Source organism: Lichenostomus cassidix, chromosome 8, assembly GCF_008360975.1.
Source record: "Lichenostomus cassidix isolate B80296 chromosome 8, HeHo_3.0, whole genome shotgun sequence".
NCBI lineage: Eukaryota > Metazoa > Chordata > Aves > Passeriformes > Meliphagidae > Lichenostomus > Lichenostomus cassidix.
The window spans coordinates 14,391,109-14,414,688 of record NC_139489.1 but is presented as its reverse complement, the minus strand read 5'-3'; the positions used below and the strand labels follow the sequence as shown (position 1 = coordinate 14,414,688).

General features: G+C 36.5%; 1 protein-coding gene across 1 annotated transcript in view; it reads right to left on the bottom strand.

Annotated features, from left to right (window-relative positions):
* Positions 1–6,911: 6,911 nt before the first annotated feature.
* Positions 6,912–23,580, bottom strand: part of HS2ST1 (heparan sulfate 2-O-sulfotransferase 1) — a 78,113-nt gene continuing 61,444 nt past the window's right edge. The window contains exons 3-7 of the mRNA XM_085068006.1: positions 21,458–21,543; positions 17,704–17,842; positions 14,206–14,303; positions 12,993–13,150; positions 6,912–11,526 (exon numbers count right to left, since the gene is read on the bottom strand). Coding sequence (XP_084924132.1) covers positions 11,300–11,526; positions 12,993–13,150; positions 14,206–14,303; positions 17,704–17,842; positions 21,458–21,543 — 708 coding nt within the window. The 3' untranslated portion in view covers positions 6,912–11,299. The remainder of the gene's footprint in view (positions 11,527–12,992; positions 13,151–14,205; positions 14,304–17,703; positions 17,843–21,457; positions 21,544–23,580) is intronic.

Below are 23,580 nucleotides of genomic sequence, written 5' to 3'. Positions count from 1 at the left end.
AAATAACCTCTTTTTACTCTGTGAAATATTAATGGAGTTTGGGCAAGAGGGATGCTGGTCTGCGAACAGAAGTGCGCAAGTTCTATCTAATACGATGCTTTCTGTTGTCTCCCCAGTTCCTTCCACCAGCTGCATATTTCACCACAAGGCTAGCTGAAGACAGGACTCTGAAACACCACTGCTCCCAACAGCTACAGATGTCCAAAAGGATCAGATCACCTTCTCTGATCTTCTCCTTGTTTTTTGAAGTGGTTAATATAGCAGGCAAACAAAGAAGGTAGTTGTGACACTTCTTTTCTCCAATCACACAAAACTTCAGAAGCAAGAATCAGACCTGGGGGGGAGAAAAGCAGGCGCAATTGCTGCAATTGTAATCCCCTCACGTTGCCAGCACAGACAGCTGTTCCTGTTCTGACTCTTTTCCAAATCAGTCAAAGGAGTTAGTTCCAACTTTCAGAAAGCAGTTGTATGTTTATTTCCCACTTCAGAGACTAGTATTCATTCTGGAGTCCCAAATAACAACATCTTGTTCCTTGATACAGCCAACACCAGCAAGTTTGACGGATTCATAACTCATGACCAGTGCTGCAAATGCAGCACTCCCCTGACACCCACACCTGTTCTTTGGCCTTTCATGGTGCCTGAAATGTGACAGGCAAGTACAAAAATTAAATTCTGTATTAAGACATAAATTATTACTTTATTATATTAAAATGCTAGAGGTTAGTATACATTAATTGGGAACATTAGTCATGCCAAGGCAGAAAGTTATATGGGAAGATTAGTGAAAAGATACAGGAGGAGCCTGTGCAGGGCTCAGGAGGTCTTAGCTGAACTCCTGGCTCCTCCACAGTGTTCTTGCCTAGCTGTATTTGCAGGCACCACACTCTTGGCTTACAAGTGCAGTGAAAAGCCCAATCTTGATGTTACCCCAGCACAAATCAGGATCAAAATACCTCAGCAGGCAGACCCACCAGGTCTAGGCCTCATTTCTCAAAGCTGTTCCCATTTGCTGTATCTGACAGCTGGCAGCAGCGTTCTCACTGCCAGCAGAGCCATTCCCTCCTGGGCACAGGGCAGCCCTGCCAAGGCACCAGCCAGCCACGCTGTAGCTAGGCCAGGGGTGAGGCTGCACACAGGCAGCAGCAGGGATCAGAAGATGCAGCTTCTCAAGACAGGTAAACCCCACCAGTGTTTCAGTGCCTTACTTCTGACACACGACAACAGTACCAGATTTTCTAGCCAAAACTTTGCAAAGGATAAGGGGACTTTATCCTATACTATCCAGTAATAAGTAGATATTATAGCAGCCATGTGGCAATACCTCTTACCAACACAGTCTTCCTTTGGATCTGCAGCACTATTGCCTTATGTGCCAATAAAAATATTTCTGTGCAATAATACTAACACAGCTCTTTACGTACTTGATCTACAAAGAACAAGCATCTATACTGCTCCAAAACAGGTAAAGAAAGTGCTTACCTGATGGAGGGACTCTTCTCTGCTGGACAGATGATGATGACAACAGGTACCCAGAGATGAGCAGACAGACGAGATGTGTAAGATGAAGCAATTCACCTCTGGCATCCGTGTTTGTTTACTTGCTTTGCACGTGCAGGGTGAAACATCTGTCTCTGATGAGTAACTGTGAAGAAGTTACTTAAACTTCTTGGTTATGCTTTGTGTCATCTGAGAGACTGGAAAATCATAATTCCTGAAACCTGACACCAATATCCCACAACTAATCTTTCTCCCACCTTTCAATAGTAAAGTCTTTGCCCAACAGCCAGTTTTTACCATCCCTTGGATATTCTTCACAGAAATTTGAGACATCAACAAATGCTAATAAATCTCATTATTTCATGCATTTATAGAAAGTTGATGCATCAGCAGATGAAGCTTAGAAACCAGTCTGCAGGACCCTTAGAAACACTCCTGAAGGGAAGTTCTTCCCTTCAGAAGAATCTGAAGGGACATTCAGAGAATGGAATCCTATCAATTTTGAAGTGATGTGGGTAAGGATTTGCACCAGCTTTAGGCAGCGAGAAAATCTGGCTTTGTTTTTAATTTACATTGCTTAACCTTTGTTTCACAAAAATCCTTTAAGATTCTGTTGATGGCCTGTTTTTTGTGGTGGCAACATCACATGAAAACCAGCTATTTATTCCTCGAGGGTTCCCCCTGCCCCCAACTGATCTAGGAAGAACAGCAGTATGGGGTTTTTTGATTTATATGGAAAGAGGAAACCACCCTGGGCAAAAAAGTCTAGAGTCAGCAGAAGCAGCACTTTGTCTTCAAAGACTTAGACACAAGGCTCCCAAATGATTAATGTCTCTAACTCACATTTTTCTTGCAGATGTGATTACAGAAGAGAACATGAAGAGGAAATTATTTTTAAAAATTGTTAGACATGTATATATGTATTTTCATAACAAGGCATGAAACAACAGAAAACAATTTTCTGGGTGGTTTTAAAAGAATAAAGTAAAGAATTACAAACTCAGATGCCAAAGTGTTGTGATGTTAATACCTTGGCTTTCCTAGAAAGTTACTGGTATTTGCTCAACCTGAAAAAAACCAACTCATGAACATAACTACATATTAACATAAATAGCTAAATTCAGGCTCCACACCTGAAAATTTGACAAATACAGTCAAATATCACAACACTTAGTTTGCATTGCTTTTAGCTATGGGATATCACAGACTTCAAGAAATTTTACAACATCTAGTATGGCTGTATGGTATCCAGGCCCCCATTTCCTAGCCTTCTGCAATATTTTTGGAACTAGACAGGAAGACTTTCAGTTTTCAGTCATTATTTGAATTTGGATAAACAAAATGAGATTGGCAAGGGGGAGAGTCTACCAGTGCAGCTACAGAAAAAAGGCACATTCTTTTGGATTTTTAACACATCTTTTTCATGCATACAATAAAGGACAAGAAAGAGTTTATATTAGCACACACAAGCCAGACATGAAATTATGAAATCAGTTTGAACATCTATGATAAACCACGATGACATCAAGGTTTTTCCATCCTCTCTGTCCCAAGGTACATGATTGCCTTAGAAAACACTGTTGTCAAAAGGAACAACAAACTTTAACTCAGAATCTTTCATTGCAAGGAGCTCTTTTAAAATTGTTTCCTTGGTACTTGAACTGAGTACAGCCCCAGCTGTACTCAGATGCTGAAACATCGTTTCAGATACACAAAGAAGCTGGGTTTTGAAGGTGCATTTACACATCTGCCTGTGCCTCTGGCTACTTACAGGGTTTTCAACCTTGTCTTCCAAAGCTGCCCTTGGCCTTGTAATTCACTCATTTTTCTCAGTATGAAAGTGATGAAAACTATGACTTTTTATGTCCACACACACACACACACACACACACACACACACATATACATACATACATTATATATGTATATATATATAATTTTTTTTAAAGAACATTCCTGGATGGGTGAATTAGGGAAGAGAGGGTATAGAACCAAAGATACACGTAAGCTGACTGTAAAGCTTTGCTTAATAAAACCTGTTGATTGCAGCCTGATTCTCATCTTGTCAGACACTTTTGCTGCACAAAGATTAAAAAAAGAAAAAACATCCCCCCAAGTTAAATATCCTTGCCAGATACATGGGGTAAATGTATCCAAACTGTCGTATGCACTGCCAGCAGCACACACGAGCTAATGCAGCACAACACGCGAGCACTGCCCCCACACACAGGACAGGGACCTCCATTGCCACCAGGCTCTCAAAGGTGACCCTGAGTAAACACCAAATTTGATAAACTCCATACTGGAGAGTGATAACATGTCCTACAACAATACCTGCAGGATAAGCCTTGTCCTTTGGAAGGCTTGTGAAGGAAGAAAAACTAGCACACTATCTCACAGAGCCAGCTGAGAAAAGAGAGAGACTGATCACATATGTCATGCACTCATACATATTTTTCCATACACTTGAGGAAAAGAAAATAAAAGAGCACTGAAAAAGAATACTGGTGTGGGGAGGGCACTGACATGTTCCTGTTTTGCTCTGTTTTAAGGGGAAAACTCCCTGTTCATCTTAAAAAAACATCTCAAAAAATTTGTTGAAAAGTTTTGTGGAAAACATTTCCAGCAATTTTTGCTAAAAGTAAAACTCAGGTTTCCAACCATCTCTCTGAAGTAGCCTTTAGTATTAACAGATGTCTGACTGCTTGGAATCTGCCTGAGCCAGTGAGCTCATTCTGAATGGACAACAAAAAAAGTGCACAATTTTTGCTCCACATAATCTGAACATAAGATGCTTTCTCCCAGACTTTATGGATTTAACTTCTATCATGCAATTATTTTATCATCAAGAAGCAAAGACCTAAAATGCAGAGCACAGGAGCCTCCCAGTCAATGTAATTTGCTTTTCCAGATCTATAGCTTAGCTATAAGTAGTACTGGAGCAGAGTGCAGGAAGTAGGTATTTGGTCTGGGGTTATAAATAGGAGACATTTCATTTGGTGGTGTACAGACCTTGCTTATAATAGCAGCAGCCCTGATGGCTGCAGCTTTGAGTTCATTAATTCAGTCAAGAGAAGGCACTGAAGATCCAAAGCAGATAATTAGGCCAGAGATAGCCATCATAGCTGTTAATTTAATCAATTACTGCAATATATAGTGGTTTATATTTCTGCCTGTACTTTCCTCTGTTCTTCACAGATATAAATACACCCCTCCTTCCATACACAATGTTTGCCCATATTTACAGCCATTGTTATATGCTGCTGTGAGGCAGTCTTGAGAAAGCCAGCCTGTAATTGCACAAATCTCTAGCACTTAAGCATTCCTTCTCCTCTTGCCAATTCTTCAAGTCATGCAACATTTTAGAAGTTATTAAATTCTAAATAAAGGAGATTAGGGATTCCAAATTATATTCTGTGCTAAAAACAGCAATCAATATTTGTCAAGAAAATAATAATGCCTTTAGGCCCTCTAGGCCATTATTCTCTGGACTAGCTTTTCTCTTTTTTTGGTAAAGAGACAGCTTATAATATTTTCCAGTAACTGCTTCATCAAACTAAGAGTTCTGGTAGAGTTAGAGCATTCAGATTATACCAAATTAGGTATGCTTCTTTTTCAAAACAGAACAAGGTTTTTCCTTATAATACTGAAACTGTGTTTGAAATAACACATGCATGGATACAGCACAGTAGTGAATAATTTCTTAAAACACTGGAGGAATACAATACCTGTAGACTTGACCTATAACCACAATTTCCATGAATCACCATTTTAACCTATTTTGTTCCCAGATTTTATTTTTTTTTCAATAGGAAGATTATTCTCTGTATAATTATTTTGACAGTCATATTTATTATAAAAGGTTAATGTCTGTCTGTAGCAAATGTGAGAATGGATTCAGTATCAGCCTTGTAAGTGTGCAGAAAATGGGCAGAGAATGTTTATCACAGTATTTTCCATTTTTATGAGGATGCAGTTGGTTATTATGACAAGGTGAAAGGTCTCAAAGCCTTCATTTTTAGGCCACAGGTGTTCTTTGTAGAGTTTTTTTTTAATAAAGAGTATTATTAGTCCTTTAAATTAGCTCTTACTGAAAGTTACCACATCTGTGTTATGTGGTAATGAAGCTGGGGGAGGAGGTCATAGCAGGGGACTTGTGCTTGAAGAAAACATCTGGGCATTGCTTTGACATTCACTAGCAAATTCTTTTATTTTATTAAAAAGTAAGGAAATTATACTGAAATCAGTTGCAAGATGCAAACAATAAATAAAATGAAAATACAGGATCTGAAAAAAAAAATTGGTTGGAACAAAAACCACCTTTCCCTTCTCTTTCTCCCCCTCCCATGAATTCCAGCTGCTGAGATTAATTACTTGTGCAAATGGCAACAACGGTTAAAAATGGTTCAACCATGACTTAGCACATATACTCTACAGTCATTCTGTCTTTCAGAGGAGGAGCTACTGTCATTTCAAATAAAACTTTTTATTGTATTGCAACTTTTTTTGGCTGTCATTTTATTTACTATGTCATTTCAGAGACAGGTACAGTGACCTTAGGAAATCCTGTACCTTTATATAGGCATTTTTTTCCACCACTTCATCCTGGCTGATAAAAGCATAGAGACTTTTTTCCTGTGGAGAATTACACCTATCACTTCCATTCACAGTACTAAGAAGAAGTCTATTTTAAACAAAAGGGGGATTTAAAAGCTACCCAAATCCTCAAGTGGAAGTTGCTGTGTTACTGCATGATGATTCTTAATTGCCAAGGCTGATAACTACCTATTTAGGAACTGCATTAAGAAACTTGGCAGGGTCAGATGATGTTCAGCTCCATAGCACACACAGCCAGGAATCATTATAGGGTAGTAGTTACAGTAAGCCTCAGAAATCCTAAACAGCAGCATACCCATGCTCAGGGTATTTTCTTGTTCTAAGTCCTTGCTTACACATGCAAATGACATTTCTGGTCTACTCAAGTTGTTACAGCACTCTCAGCACTGCAGTAACTGAGGGTGTTCCTGTACCACAGCAATTGCCTGGTCATTTGTTCCCTCAGGCAGGGAAGCACAAATCTATCAATCCACTGTTTTAATGCCAGTTTTCTGTGCTTACAAGTCTTGGCTTTAATATTAACAACTTTTCATTGACACTTTCAGCACAGTGTATATCCTCTGCAAACTCAATACATATCTGGTCACAAAGCCCATGCAAATTCTAAGGGCTTATAAATATATTTGGTTATAGCTGTATGAAATTCTTACAGACAAGCTACACTCCAGCTCATCTCTCCCCTCCAAAATCATAATAGCTGCCAACTAAGTTCACAATACTGTATAACAACATGTTCCAGAAAAAAAGCATTCAATGTGAATGTGACATGCAAATATTAAGACAGGACACCAGACTTCTTTTCTTTCCCCTTCCCAATGGGTGTTTTATTTTATAGCATTTGCATTAGGTAATCAACTGAAACACTTAAACAACAGAAAGCTGGCAGCACAGTGAGGAAAAATGGAGATTATTTCTCAAACAGCTGTGACAAAATGGTTTCAAGTTGGAATAGTATTGCACAAATGAATCAATTTATGGAGCGTGAGTGGGAGCAAGCATCTTCAACATGGATTGTGAGGAAAAAAGGCACTATTTAGCTGTGTGTGTGTTTAAAAAGAAAAAGGTCATGAAGCACAATCCATGTTTTTCAAAATTACATTCAGTACTGCTTTAGAAATGCTCATAAACCTGTCTCTTTTGCAGAAGCTATGGAAAGCTGCTGATGTAAATATCAGACAGTGTAAGTGTATGAACATTTATAATTATGCTCCAGAAAAGTCTCAGGAAGAGGGCTCTTTCTATAAATACTGCTGCAAAGGTTACACAGTTGCATAGGCTTACAGTAAAGGAAGCATCCATCCAACTAAGCAGCCTTGTACGTTAAGTTTAATCTCTAGTAGTCATAAAATATGCTCTAATTTTGAAGAGCTAAATTGGCAGTGCACTTGAATCAGGCTTTTCCATTGACTGCTTAAGCAGCATAGTTCAGACAGTATCATCCACACACCTTTTTGTCATTTACACCTTTAGCAACACCAGGTAAGCTTAAAGGAAAATTTTAATGGAAGTGTAACCAAAAATAACTGAATTTTTCCCAATATAAGATAGAACTGCTCTGAGACCATCAATAAGCAAAAGCTTATTCCTGTAACGTAAAAATAGCTAGATATCTTCAGAAAAACTAAACACCCAGAAAAGGCATTTCAAATGACCAGGATGGGCTGATTCTTCATCTCCCATATTGTATAGCCATAAATGTTCATGTCTGTTTGGAAATGAAGCCATGATCAGCATACCAATAAAAGAGAGACTGCTAGAAAATCCACCCAGAAGAAGAGGGAATGTGCAAAGAGGACATTCTGCACCCTAGCCATGGGTCTGCTTAAGGATGCACTAACAAAATAAAGAGTGAAATTCTTGTAGCATGGCTGCAGAATTTTTAAGGGAAGGAGCTACAAACACTGTTGCTCTCTTGACAGCACTGCCCAGTGTATCACAGGTGCTCTAGGCACACTGTGGCTATGGCTGAGTTGTCACCAGCACAGCAGGCCCTTGCACCTCGTGCTGACATCAAGAGTTTCAACAGGGCTACAGTTTTGCACAAAATCTGGGTAATTTTGTACAGGAAGTACAGAACAGTGTAACAAAATCTGCCCTCAACTATATGTAGATGTATGAGCATTTCAGCACCTTTCAAATGAACTTTGCCCTGCAAAAAGCCAATCTCACTCCTCTGCAGAGTACAGTGACTTCAGTTATAAGATCTGTGTTCAGGAGGCTGCATAGTAGTTTACTGATCACACAACCTGCAAAAATAAAAATTCACATATTGCTGCTTTCCTCTGAGTCATTAAGGGAAAATACATGAGATAAATCATATTTATATACTGTAAAATATTTTTAATGGCAACAACTTGAATTGTTTCTGTTTCCAAATAGAAGACAAATAGAGCAGATTATTAAAAATCTGTAAAGCTCCTTTTCCTACACTGTCTTTTAGGAAATCCAAGTTTGATAGTTCTGAATTCAAATTATTCTAAGTTAACAGCTGACTTTAATGGTTGCACTAGATATAAAAGTAGACAGTCTTGATTCCTTCTGTATTCTACAGATGATCCCATTTTCAGAGTACATCTGAAATTAGTACTGTTCCAATTGTTGCAAGCATTTCCAAAAACTATTCCTAAAATTTCTGTTTGTCTCAAACTTGACAGTTCACAGCAAAGAACAGGAAATGATATCTGATTAAATAAAATCTGTTACCTTACAAGAACTATGAAAAATATATTGCTCTTTTAAAAGTAAAAAAAAAAAATTGCATTGTTCTATTGGTTTTGTTACTGAAGACTCATAATTAAGAAATTCTAATTCCTGGAAGGAAAAAAAAGAAACAACTTTTAAAATTGCTTACAGAATAGAAGAAGTTTCTGTAGACCCTACTGAAAGCAGTAGAAGTTTTGCCTATTGTTTTCTTGTCAATAGAGAAGCATTTGTCTACATACCTATTTCCTTACTTAGATGAATATTTTGTATTTTCACTTAGCAACCTCTTCAGCTCTCTTACAGGTGCTCTTCTGAAAATTCTAAAGGAGATGCAAGAAGGTAAACTGAACTGAACTATTCTGAAGGAAAACAACATAGTAAAAAAAAGATGTAACATAAAACTATCACTGAGCAGAAATCTTTCCTGGGATTATAAATATTTATTGAAAAAAAAAGTGACTGTTTTCCAATGAACTTTTAGATCTCCATTAACTACTTTTTGCATATGACTCGTCAGTTCCTTTCATTAGCTAGGAAACATGTCTTCATGTGTGACCTAAAACATCCTATATCCAAACATGTTGGCATTATTATTGATGACAACAGACAAGAACTAGAACAGGAAGTCTTATGCATGGTTCATGCTATATAAATGGCAACTTATGAGAAGGAACTTCCCTGATCATTTGGGAAGAACAAAGATCTATTTTTAAAATCAGAAGGGAAAAATCTAAGAAAACAAACTGCAAGATGTACTTGATAGTCTGTTATCCTCTCTGTAATTGGGCTGTTGCTTTTGGCTGCAGACATCCAATTCACAGACCATTTTCCATTTCCTTTGTTTTCATTACAAGAACAAGCTGGTTAAAGAAACTCCACTCGGTAATTTTAAACTAAGCCTTCAGCATCATACCTTAGGAATTTAAACCTTTCCCACCGTTCCTTTCCTTGTCTCCTCAGTGCCTTCCCCATCAAATCCTGTGAAAAGCACTTTTAAGAAAAGGCAGGTATAAGATGTATAAATACTCAGATCTTTAAGAAAAGTCAGTAAGAAAAATTCTTGCAGTGCTCCACTGCCATTTGCTATAATGCAGTGGCCCCAAACATCTGTTCTCAAATTTCAATTTACTTCATCTACCAGGTGTTTCACATTGTTAATAATGGCAACTCACAAATTTACAACAGTCACGTAAGGCAGTTACATAAATACAATTATGTCAATCAAGTTCACTGAATCTTTCTCAACCAGACTGCACATGACATTTTTCTTCTTGTTCTCTTACCCTATTAAAATGATGAAGACTACATTTCTGTAAAGAGAATCCCTGGACAACATTCTGGTATTGAAGTCAGAGAGGTTGCTGAAGTGCATTTCAGCAATGTCCAACAGTTAACTCAACCAGGAAGCAGATGTGATGTTTTTCACTTCACACATAACAGAACTGGTGCAAAAACCCCCACTTTAAACTAGTTACTTTAAACCTTTTGGTCCAAATACATAAAATAAGCAGTATTTACAGCATTTTACTCCTTTTGTAAATGCAATGCTTTAAAACACATTATAAAGCACCTCAGTAAAAATATTCTACAGATAAAAGTATTGAAGTAGTAGGAAAACCCTAGCCATACCACAGCTCACTAATAGAGTCATAATATGGATTCACCAATACCTTAGTTTACGATTATTACAAAGAATCCATGGAGAAACTTACTGAATTTATGAATTTTTATACCACTGTGTAAGGATCAACTAGAACTGCAGACAATAGCAAATTTCTTTGTAGTTTTCCCAACCCCAGTCAGTGGTGGTGGTGATTAAAAAAAACCAAAATAAAAACCCCACTGCTCTGATTCGTTAACTTTTTACAATATTAATGTGAAAATGACATTTTAACACTAATGAGTAGTTGTATTTTTTTAATAAAACCACATATATAAATATGGGCAATTCCAGCAGCAGCAGCATTTCTCAGCAGAACATGATTAACCATCCAAATTAACATCATGTGACATGATTCACAAAAACAAAGCACAGATGTCAACCAGTTATTAAGACTACTCATACTGTATACAACCAAAATTTCCATGTTGAAAGTTGGGGAAAATGATTTCCTCTTCACAGAAGTATAAATGAAAATAAATTGCTCTGAAAATTAAAAAGAGCATCAACAAAAGTGGTTTTTGGACTGTTTATATTTTCAAACAGAACTGTATTAATTGCTCCATATTACAGTGTAAATTTCTTCAGGTTCAGGATATTGACTCCCACTGAAAGTACTAGTTAGATAAAAGAAAGGAAGCCTTTGCTTCTGGATTACCAACACAGCTACATCCAAAGCCCTGGAGGTGATCCACAACCCACTTTTCTCGTATAAAGAAATGTCTTGGAGGTCTACAGGCAATCTAGTTTCCATGGCTGAGGACTAAGATGATGATGTGACCAAAGATTTAGGTCCATAAATCTAACAGTATAGTGTTCTTAGTTTGATTTAGGGTAAATCTTTTCATAGAAAAAGTTTTGAGCCAGAATATACAATTCTCCATCTTTTTCCCGAACTGCATGTGCTCTGACAAACTGAAATTGCTCCAGTGCAAATTCATAGAACTCATTCTCCATTTTCCAGATTTCAGACTGTTGTAGCTTGGCAATAGTTTCTTTTGTTGGAAGTTTCTTCTCAGTTGTTTTCCTAAGATGCGACTTCTTTCCTAAATGCAAAATGAAAGCAATAACTTCACTCTCAAGTTCACGTTCTCAAAAAATATTTACAGTCATTTTATTTACAGAGTTTTTATACTCTCAGTGTGTTGATAAACTGCATTAAAAGGGACAAGCTTTTATCCAGAATTTATTAACATAACATGCAGAGCTGGAAAACTGCAGCCTCTCTCACTAAATGTTTATGAATTTTGCATCCATTATTTCAATTCTTCCTCTTTGTTCTAATAAACCCAGGGAATGAACATTCATTTAAGGAATAAGATTACTCCACATAATGTACTTGGAGCAAAATTGGTCTTTCAAAATTAATTATTTAGATGTTAATTTGGTATCAAATGTTAAGAACTTTAGAAACTGCAGGAGAGACTTTCACAGAATCATACAAACATTTAGGTCAGAAAAGACATTTAAGGTCATTGAGTCCAACCACAAACCTAAGACTGCCAAGTCCCACTAAACCATGTCCCTGAGTGCCACACCTATACACCTTTTAAATACCTCCACCACTTATACACATCTTTTAAATATCTCCAGGGAAGGTTCTATTCAACTCAGACTACCAAAACCCACCCTGTTCTGGTGTAGCTTTCTTTAGCTCTCCATGAAAGAAAAAAAACCCCTGTTTTTGCATGTCAATTGTCAATTTTGAATCAAAATATAATCTCTACTAATGGCATTTAAAGCATTATTCTCCAATCTAAAGAGCATACTATAGTCTTATAATAAATGATACATAAGCCACATCCTTGTTGCACAGAATTTCTGAGACAAAGATGACCAAAATGATGACCAGATTTTCCCCAAGGAATGCTTCCTGTTGCTTTGTAATTAACTTGTTAATACTACATATCCTGGCTCTGTACATCAGATCCTTTTCTCCCTCTATTTGTAGAATAGATGTTGATAGAAGTTCTGCTCAGATAGATCTTTTCTTCATCATAAATTGCATGGCCAGCTGCTAGAAACTAAGCTACTAGTTACATCTTACTAGGAACCCAGGAAGATAAACATCTACTTGGGTCTCTGCAGCCCTCAGGCTTTATCACTCAGCCAACTAGGCTGCATTGAGCACAGTTAATTCCAGCAGGGCTTCTGAGGAAATGGAAATGTGCCACATCAGCCACTTTACAAAACTGAAACTACTGCAAAACCTTAAAAACATGTTCTGTTATAAACACGTCATAATGTTACATGCAGTATACCTACACAACTGTCTTTACCCCAACTTTAAATATTTACAATTTGTCTAAGACGGAAGGATACTTGGACTAGCCCTAAAAAACAAAAAAAAAAAAAAGGGAAGAAAGTACTGAGAATTTTTTAAAAGGAGTTTATTTCTTCTGTAGGAGCATCATCCAGCTGAGAGGCAAACTATTCATCTAGATCTAAAGAATTCACACTAAAAAAGGCAATAAGAAGGTGGAAAATCCATGGAAATCAACTATTTAAATACCTGTCCGGTACAGTTCTGTGGCACCCCTGAAGAACCGGGGCAAAGCTGCCTCCAATAACATGATAAAGTCTTCAAGCTCTTCAGTAACTCCCACTAGGAAGTATTCATTAATCAGATTGTATTTGGCTTGTTCCAAAGCCCATCTGCTTCCCACATTCCTAAAATGACAGAGAATGATTACAGCAAGTTCTGATGTCAGCCAACAATCCTTGGTCCCTAGATGGAGATTACTTCACAACAGGACATTTGTATAGGAAAGGCAAGACTCATTCCAAATTATAACTGCTCCTAACTTCATTTCCCTTTTCAGTTTCTCTCATCTGTGTTCTTACCTAAAAATGTGACTCTATTTATTAAAGCACCTCAGCAAAAACATCCGATATGTGTATATGGTTTATGTCTCTATTTGTGCAATTTTTTGAGGATTTACATTGTCTCAATATTAATATTCTGTCTCCACTTTCACATTAGATACCAAAAATCATGTAAGAACACTCTTTCCCTTTTGCCTCTTGTTTCTGTACTTCTCCACCTGGCCAAAGAGTACACAGACCAACAGGCACTGAAAAGAAGAGCTCCCAAGTGGCCACTTACTTTGCTTATGTTTGAATTAACAATACCTCTGACAAATAATTGCCCTTGATATCACTCAGATTATTTTAATTAATCTATGTTTTTTTCTTTTTTTTTGCTAAAGAGTTTTTTAAAGCCTGTGCCATTGTCATAAAACACGTTGCATTGACAGATGGACACTATTTGCTTTTGTTTCAGTTTCTGCTAGGTAGCACTGACTACTGTATATCTGGTAAAGGTTTAAGAAGATAAATTTATCCTGGTCTCAATTATTGTGTACTCCCCAGAAAGTTTAGGAGTTTGAACTAAAATATCTCCATTCCAAAAGAAGAATACTGTAGTCTGACATAAGAGAAAAATGTCAAGACTCTAAATCTGCAAAATTGATTTTTAAAATTGAAAACATATGTTTTCCCTCATAGCACTGCTGGTACAGTATTGTAACATATTGCTAGTTTGAAGAACCGCAAAACTGTTTCAGTAAATCCATCTCCAACAGAAAACACATTACTCAAGTACCCACTGCTTCACTCTGTCCAGCCCCTCACACTTTTATCAATTGGGCTACATATTGAGATTTGTTAAAGTTTAGATTTCAGCACTGATGTACTTGACTAACAAGCAACATTTATCTCCCTACCAGCACTCCGAGCTGTGGCCACAGAAGAATGGAATTTGAAGCCAAAGTTTCTCTGGAGCACAGTCGGAACCTCCAGCTGCCACACATTCATCAAAGGTCTGGAACAAAGACAAAATTGAGCTGAGCTTTAAAATCTCGTATATGTATCAAACATCTCAAACTGGTTAGTTGCTAAATGCAGTGGGGACAGAAAAACACATATATGATGTTAAAGAAAAAAAAATCTTTGTCAAGCCTTGCTTTCACAGTGTTAGGACAACCTATTGTCTCAATTAAAACAGTACTTGGACAGCCTTTTATGGTTACTACTAATGAACAGTTGATCTTACATGATACACTGATATACCCTTGATATAACCTTAGCAAAAACTATTTGTCAAAACTAGCAAAATTAGTCAATAAGTGCTGGTATAATTGTTTTCCCCTATAATGGAAGTCACTACAGATACAGCATCAAATGCCATCAGGAATTATGTGATCCTGCAACAGCTGGATCTTCATAACATAGGACATCATGCATTTTGTTTTAGAATAAACGAGGTTCTATTATATTTTAATTATGACAAATAACTGCCATTTCAGATGCTAATTTTGTTTTGGCAGTCAGAAGAACTGAAAGGAAGTTGTTCACTGCATAACAGAGTATTCCATACAACATCGCTCCCTACGTGGATACACAGCTGTAGGAACAGTTTCAACTGCAGTAACACACTTACAATAGGAACTCCATTAGCACTGGAAAGAATTTGTAAATGTTTTATTGTGTCATCATAAAGTAAGTATTCATGATATTTCTAATCAAGATATAAGGCCTGGATCTAGCCTAGATTAAAAAAAGTAAGAGATCACAACTTTTTAGACTGCTTCTTCTGTATAATTACAAGTTTTTGTTCAAAGCAATGATGTAAAAACACATTTTACGTAGTTATTTGGGGTTAAGAAAAACGACATCATTTGCTTCTATTTTGAGGTGAAGTTTCTGAGATAATCTGAAAAAAATATTGGTACTATGCCAAAGCAGGGAGTAAACTGTGCTGCCTTGGTTCACACTGAACTCTTGAGTTTAGAATAGTTTGAACATGTCACATAGATAAAAACGCAGTTTAACTGGGAAAACAAGACACTGGTACGTACGCTTTCCCTAGCATAGTTATCTAGGGAAATTCTGCACCAATGTATTGTTAAATGCACCTCCTAAATTATGAATGCATATACTAAAAATGAACTAGCATCTGTGCAAAGAAAGATTTCTTTGCTTATACTTGCAGGTTATTTTACAGTTAATAAGCAAAAGGAAGCAAGCCATTTTCTAAGTAAGCTGAAATAGGACCGACTTCCTTCCACACTTCCTCTTATGTACCTACCTTGACTGATCCATCCAGAGATGCTATTATAAGAAACCCTTGCCTCTACAGACTCTGCATTTGAAGCCAAGCTATCTAAGACTGGAAGAACAGGGATACAGAAAAAAAAACTAATTAAGAATTCTTCCATATAAAAGCCATGGTATGGACTAGAAGGGGATGAGGGTGTAAAGTGCATTGAGATTTCTTTCCACTAATAAAGGAACATCTGACTTCCACTAGAAGTAATTTCTAACCTTGCCTACTTTTCATGTGAAGAGCTTTAAGTGAATCTACTGTAATACATACTAGTGTTACATACACAAAATAAAGACACTGCAATTGGCTCAATCAATTTTTGAGCTTATGAATTTTGTAACTAATGTATGCAAAACTTACATCATCTATACATGTACAGTTCTCTAGGGACACGTTGGAAAAACAGTACTACCACCTGATTTAAATGAAAGAAGCCAGAAGTTTGATGCAGTACATCAATTTCACTTTAAATGAACTTGAGATCCTTACAGGATGTGTTAAATCTGTATAACAACTAAGTCTCAGACCTAAATAAAATGGTATCAGTGACAAAATGAAAAAAAGCATCTTTAACAGAAAAAAATAAAATTATTAATGCAATGCCTTGCAAGCACTATAAACAGGAATACATTTCAACTGTTTTCCAGCAAATCAAAGCTTACAGAGCAGTCTACCAAGCAGCAACACTAGGGATTTTTGGCATAGTGTTTCCCAGTGACTACCTAACAAGGGTGTTTTGATTATAATTCAAAAATAAAACAAACACTGTTAAATTTCACTCTTTTTAGTAAGTTTTATGTCCTAGAAACAGTGGAGACTTGGCAGCATGCTCAGCTTTCCAAGTGACTGATTTCCAGCAGGAAAGAGTGAGACAGCAGGCTACAAAAGGTGAGATCCTATCTCTCTTTTGAAAAATGCCTTTATGGTATTGTATCACCTGTTCATCTGTTTAACTAATTCTATAAAGACAATTTTTTAAGCTTAATTTCGATTTATTCTTGAAGCTTTCCTCTTCCTATGTTGCAGGGTATCTGGACAAACTGAAATGCAGTAGCTGAAGATGGCGCTAAACCCTAAATAACAGAGGAGTTGATTCCCAACTGGAAAGAAAAGAGGAATGGTTTACTCCCAGTATTTAAAAAGCACTATTTGGATGGCAGCAGCACACAAAATGATTAGTCATGTTTATTAGTTGTTATGGTGTTTATAGACTAAGCTGTATTTAGTGTGATTTTTGCTTATTTTTTCAATGTCTCTTGGTACTCACACAGCACAACAGTAAATTGTCAACATTACAGAAAAACTGCATCAGCTTAAGAAAATATCACTGAAATTGTAAAAAGTGTTTGGGTCTGTGAAGTACAAAAACTTGTATTTGATAAGATTCCACACTGTTGTAGCTACAGTTTTATAAACTATACTCCTATATGTAATACCCTACTTTTCTTCCCAATTTAAGAAAAATCCAAAGCAATATGCCCAAAAAATGTCATACTGCAAACCGTGACAGTAGATGTATAGATTCTTTCTGGAACAAATATATCATGGAGCCTGAATGATGTTACCATTCTGAAACTGTATTAGTAGTCAATGTTTGAATGTGCTAACCTGAACTTATACCTACAGCAACCTAAGACACAAGGAGGAAGTATAGAAATGTATGTATCATACTCCACAGTTTTCAAAAAGACATTGCAATGTTTACATTTAAAAAAAATTAAATATTTGGGTTGCTAATTATATGAAAATAACAAAGCCAAAGCATCAGCAGTTCTACAGCTTTTGCTGAAAAAATGTGTCTCAGTCTTCAACAAGATGTAGCCTTCTTACATAGGAGGATATGCTTAATTTGATAATTACAGCTCTGGATACCTAAAACCAAATTTAATTTTTTTTTAACAAATTGCAACATATAGTAAATTTATAAGGGTACAAAGAGCCTACTTAATGTCATGCTCTTCTCCAGTATGGACAGGAAATGGAGAATATAACTTACAAAGCCACTATTATCACCAAGACTGATAAAAAGAACAATTCAGCTTTTATCAGGACATTTTTAAAAATGTTTTCACATTAATTTTAGTAAGCACAGCATTTATAATAGGGTGTACTTTACCTTTTTATCCCCCTGTTTTCTCCTCCGTAGCCCTGGTCTGTAATCATCTCCAAAGCGCAGAAAGTAATAATAAGAAACTAGACGTTCTATAGGATCTCTTATGACATTTATGTAAATTGGTTTCTTTTTAACACCAAATCTAAAGTAAAAGAGGAAAAAACATCTTTCAAAGGACAAATCAAATCTTCTCATCTAAAACGTAAAAGCCTGTCTCTAATGCTACAACTGAAATCTATACACAGAATAGGTGATAGTGAGAGGAAGTTTAATGATCACTTCTTTTCATCCTCATATCCAGTCCATAACATGGATGTGAAAATAAGTTCAATTTCAGTTTCCCTAGGATTATGATTTTAGGGGTTTATTATCAAAGAAACAAACAAAACAGACATATTGTCATACAAATAGATACTAAAAATGTTTACACAACCATCCTGACTCTAGAAATGCCTTAACTAGTTTAGCAGCCACATACACATCTATAATAAGTACAAGGAAGTTTGACATTGAGTTCCTGCCCTTGTGAACTGGGCTTTGCAAAGCTATGAGTGGTTTTCCTGGCAGGTCTCCAGCAGTCAGAGACATTAACTCTAACAGCAGGAAGACAGAGCTCAGAGCCCATCCATTACCTGGGTTGAATGCATGTGATTATGCTTATTAAATATAAGTCTAATATAGTATCTGTAACCATATTAACTTCTCTATTTAAAGATATAAAACTTTCCCTTAGACATTTACCCTAAGCAAATTTTGAGGTACTACTGCAGTGCAAACAGGAAGCCTGATGAAATGAGGTGGTAAGCACATATGACACATGAGAAAGATTAAACCACCAAACTGTTTTGTGCAAATGCTACCTTTCAGTGATCTACATTCAAGTCAGCTTTTACAGTAAGTTTCTGAGTTTTATTTTCTCTTTCACTTGAGATATGCTGTGGCAAATAATTATGGTATCAAAATATTAAAGAGTTTATATCAAAATGGAAATTACAAGTGTGTCAAGTGCCCTGAAGTAAAACTAGAAGCTGGAAAAAAAAGTTCTCTTCTGTTCCTATGCAAACTGGGAAAGTGTTCTGCATCAACAGAGGGCCATTCATGCCTCCTAGCTTGGCTAAAACAGAGCACTCATAGTTTTAAGATGCATTACCATTATTGTTAAAGGGGTAAATTTTACTACCAGATAGTGTGCATATGAGGAATCTTAAGTTGAAAAGCTGAAGAACAGAAACATAGCATAAGCAGCAGAAAGGAGGAAGTTAGGAAAAAAACCACCAATTAACAGGCATTACTTTTGCCAAAGACCAGCACTACAGACAGAGAAATTGTCAAAGGCTACAGAAAGAGCAATTGATTCTCCAGTGCTGCCAGCAGAGTACCAATGAGTCAGACTGGAGCACTCAAAGGCAGCATTGCTGGCATCTGTCTGCATGCCAGCTCTGACTGCCCAAAGTCTGCACAGCAGAGTGTGTGAATGTTTCAACCATTCTGATGCAGAGTCCAGACTTTGAACTCCACCCTCTTTAAGGTCCACTGAAGTACATGAGACATGCACATGTCCCCTTCTACAGACTAGTGCAAATGCTGAGAAACCTGTAACAAACCAGTTTGATATAGCAGCAGACTCAACCAACGAACAACACATATCTGTAGGTTAAATGAAGATGACCAACTCCTTAAAAATGCTTGTGCTGGATTGCACATGAGCTTGTAGAATTAGCTTCAGTTACAGTAACATAAACCACAAACATAAACATAAGTTACTACTGTAACTTTATTAATAATGACAATGAATTGGCAATTGCTTTGTCAAATAACTTTTTTTCCCAACTATTTATATATTTATATATTTATATCTCCCAACCAGAGAAAATAGGGAATAAGAGTGGATAAGAAATTTTAAAAAGATGAAAAGGGAAAAATTTTAAACTTTTATTACTGTAGTTTCTACAGGGATGGATGATGATAACCTGTGCTCCATACTGTGAATCATCAATGGAATCCAGTACCTTAAGTTTCAGCATATTTTAAGAGATACTTCTGATATTTGACAGTGGACCTAAGTCTGATGTCCATGTACATGGAAGCATTGACTTTTCTGAAATATTTTACACTTCTTAACTACAAGAATGTTCGTTACAAGAACATACCTCACAGCCTTAAAGGTGTGGGCCTTGCCAAGCACAACCAGCGTATTCAAGATATTATTTTAATAATGAAAACCCAAAGTATGAGAAAGCAAGCTGTTGTGGGAAAAAAAAAAATCACTCAGGTGAAAGGATAACAAACAACAAAGACAAGGATAACACAGTCCCGGAGGGAAGATGCAGATGAAAGAAATCTGTGAAATTGCTTAGATGCTTTCTAGATGTAAAATAATTATTTCAGTTTTAGAAGTTCCAGTATCTGAAAATGTTTTCAGCTTTATGAAGTAAGGTATAAAATAACATTCAGCTTCACCGCACCAGAAAGCTGTTACTCAGTTCAACTATTTATTAATGATACAGCATTTTAATTTTTAAAAGGCAGAAAGGATATTAATGAATTTATATATATTTTATTTAGTTGACTGATTTGCAAGTAACACTTTTTGCCTGTTACTTTTTGTATACTTGGTGCTATTGGTCATTTTCAGCTGCTACTGTAGTTTTTAGCATTTTCTATGTATAATATATTGTATTGGGAATCTGCAAAGTTCTCACTTCCCCATCTTATTCTTTGGAATAAAAAGTTAAAAATCAGTGTACATGACAGAACGAGTAATTAAAAGGAATGACTAAACAAAAGGAATTATTACATACAAAAAATAATTTAATTAAATAAATACTCTAATGCACAGAAACATAACAACACTGATGACTGACTGTCAGCAATAGGTAAAATTAGTGGTTAGTTTCATTTGTGCAGTCAAATGTAATGATATCTGAAAATTCCACTTTCAATTTTAAATCATTTTCCACATGCTTCAAGTGCAAGATGAAGCACTGCCTAGTAAGCATCTTAAGCAAAACTGACTTGTCAGTTCAAGGGGGGGTTTCATAAGACTGAGCTACTGAGGATCACTGCTTTAGATACAGAAGCAAAAATCAGACAAGAAAAGAAACTAATGAAAGTGGGAATAAAGATATGATCCTGAACCTTTTGAGGTCAGTGGGAGGATTTTTACCATATTTTATTTTAATTTAATTTTAGAAGTAGCAGCATTTAACTCCACAAGAATTATTTGAATGCTTTTTCTAGCAAGTCAAACTACTGCAGACCAGAACACTACTTCAAAATATAACTTTTCATATTTTGATAAAGTGTAAAGGGATACTAAGGCAGAGGAGAATTATGTAACTTAAGAGGCAGGCGGTATTACTCTTTACATGAAACACTTTTGAGAACAGGTATGTTAAACTTCCCCAAATGGGAAGCTAATCCTAAAACAGAACTGGCAGTGTTTCAGGGAAAAGCCATGATTTTCAGCAAAACAAGCTTGGAATTTAGACAAGGACTATTAATCCCAGTATGTATATATATATATATATATATATATACATTTTTTTTTTTTTTTCCTAAATGAGAGTCGGCTACATTTTCTCATGCAAGAAAACAAGAGAAATCGGTGAAAATCAGCCCCAAACACTGGCCGCGATGGGAAGGCCAGTGCGAGGATTTTTAGCAAGGCGCAGCTGCCAGGCTCCGAGCACTAGAGGGCACTGGCAGCCCGGCCGGAGCGCGCTCGGCGCCCCGCAGGTACCGCCCGGGAACGTACTTGGCGAAGTCCAGGTACGAAATGTGGCCATGGTAAAATCCTGGCTTCATCTCCTTCCAGGAAGTCACGTTCTTCACAAATCGGACCTGCAAAAGTGGACAACAGAAAGTGTTTTTGTACTGCTGGAACTCATCTCGTTTCCCCATACGGTGTTTCCTGGCTTGTAAGTAAAATCTTACAATGCATTAGATAAAAAAGTCGATTTTGAATATTACAAAAAAATACCCTGTGTTGGCTAAAATAGACTTTCCTGCAGCATCCAGATGACTGATTTTAGATAATCAGAATACAGCACTCAGAAGGGCAGTTCAAGGAAAGCTACCACAAAAACATCAGCAAGACAAACATTTCTATTTTTGCTAACCCATTTTATGCAGAATTTGAAAGAAATGCAGAATTCTTTCAGTAGAAATATAAGTATATATTTGATAGAATTGTCTGATCTGTATTCACTCCCTCTTAACAAAAACGTACAAGATTTACAGCATGTTCTTAGACCTATTTTACTGGGACATAAGAAATGAATCTGAGGGTTCATTTCCTCCTCCATCCCAAAATGCAATGCACAAGTAATCCAGAAATGTTATAAACATATATATGTAAATCAGATCTATAGTTTACTATTTTGAATGGTCATCTTAAGCCAAACATTTCAGTGAAACTTTCCTGCTAAAACATGAAGTAGCCCTTGAATGAGGGCTGATAAAGCAGTTATCGGCAAACTTTACAAAAATAGGAATAGCTTTACATTTCCAAGAACAAAATAAGGCACACACCCCAAACCAGAGAGTGTGATCAAATTAAGTGGGACATGCAAATTCTGATAGAGCTTGGCTGTATTAGATGAACAGAATATTTTAACATCAAAGCATGTAACTGAAAGTTATTTCAAAACTAGTGAATTGGATAATAAAGAGGATGATAAATTTGTACTGCCTGAGCTGTCCAATAAAGATATGCCATTTCTGAAGCTGTGAATTAAAAGATAGTGTTCTTTGCACATCTGCAATATCTTTTCTGTTACACAGCAAAACAGATAACTACAAAGATACTGAGGTGAGACAGGAGAGACAAAAAAGGAAAGTTTGAGAGCTCAACACAACACACTAACCAACATTCTGTAAGGTCAAGTGGATTGAGAGTGTCCTGAAGCACAATATTTACTATTTATTATAACCTACCAGTTGAGGATTTTAAGAGGTGAGACTGGCCTGCTGCTGTTTCTTCAAATGTGCATAACTCATGGTCTAGGATTTAAGAGGTTGGTAACCTGTACTTACCTCTTTGAACACTTGCTCTTGGACTCTCAGATAACAGGAATGTGTATTACATTTTAATAGCAGGCAACATTATTTTTTTCACTGCACAAGTCTCACAGGCTGTGGCATTACAAAATTTAAACCATATATTGCACATGAAAATTGTGGCAAATCTAGCTGAAAAGCACTGCACAGTGTTACACAATGGTGTTTCATAAACTGCATTGGCTTTCTGTCTGGTTTTATCCACAGCACAAACTGGTAATACGGAACTTTGAATCCACCTGAACTGCCTTTACTGCTACTGAAATAAACCATACTTCCTTTGACTGCATCTTTCAAAGATTAATGACAAGGTATTTTCAGTGGAGAATCTCAGCTATAAGTATTTCTTTACCTGGGAAAGAAGTATCCTAAATATAAACCATCTTTCCTTCCTTCACCCAAAACCCCTGAAATGTCATAGTTGGTTGATACAACTCTGCAAGTAGACCAGTTATGCTATTTATGCTGTGCAGTGCAGCCCATATATTAAAGCGTACATTTATATTTCCATAAACAAGCTTTTTGAAATCTTACATCATCTAGATTTGAAATCTTACATCATCTAGATTACAGTTTCTGATAGACTGGGACTAGACATAAGGTAATGTTAAGGACAAAATCCCATGGTTTTGTCTTAGATTCCCGTGCCAGCATCTGGCATCCAAACCACGGATGTTCCACTAACAGCTAAAAAAATCCTTTATTGCCTTTGTCTTACAATGTTATTGTCTGCTATGGAAATAATTTTTAAGAGCATAGGATGGATAGTCTAGCCTCTAACACCAGCCAAGCTACAAGAAGGCTAGGAAGGTTTTATAA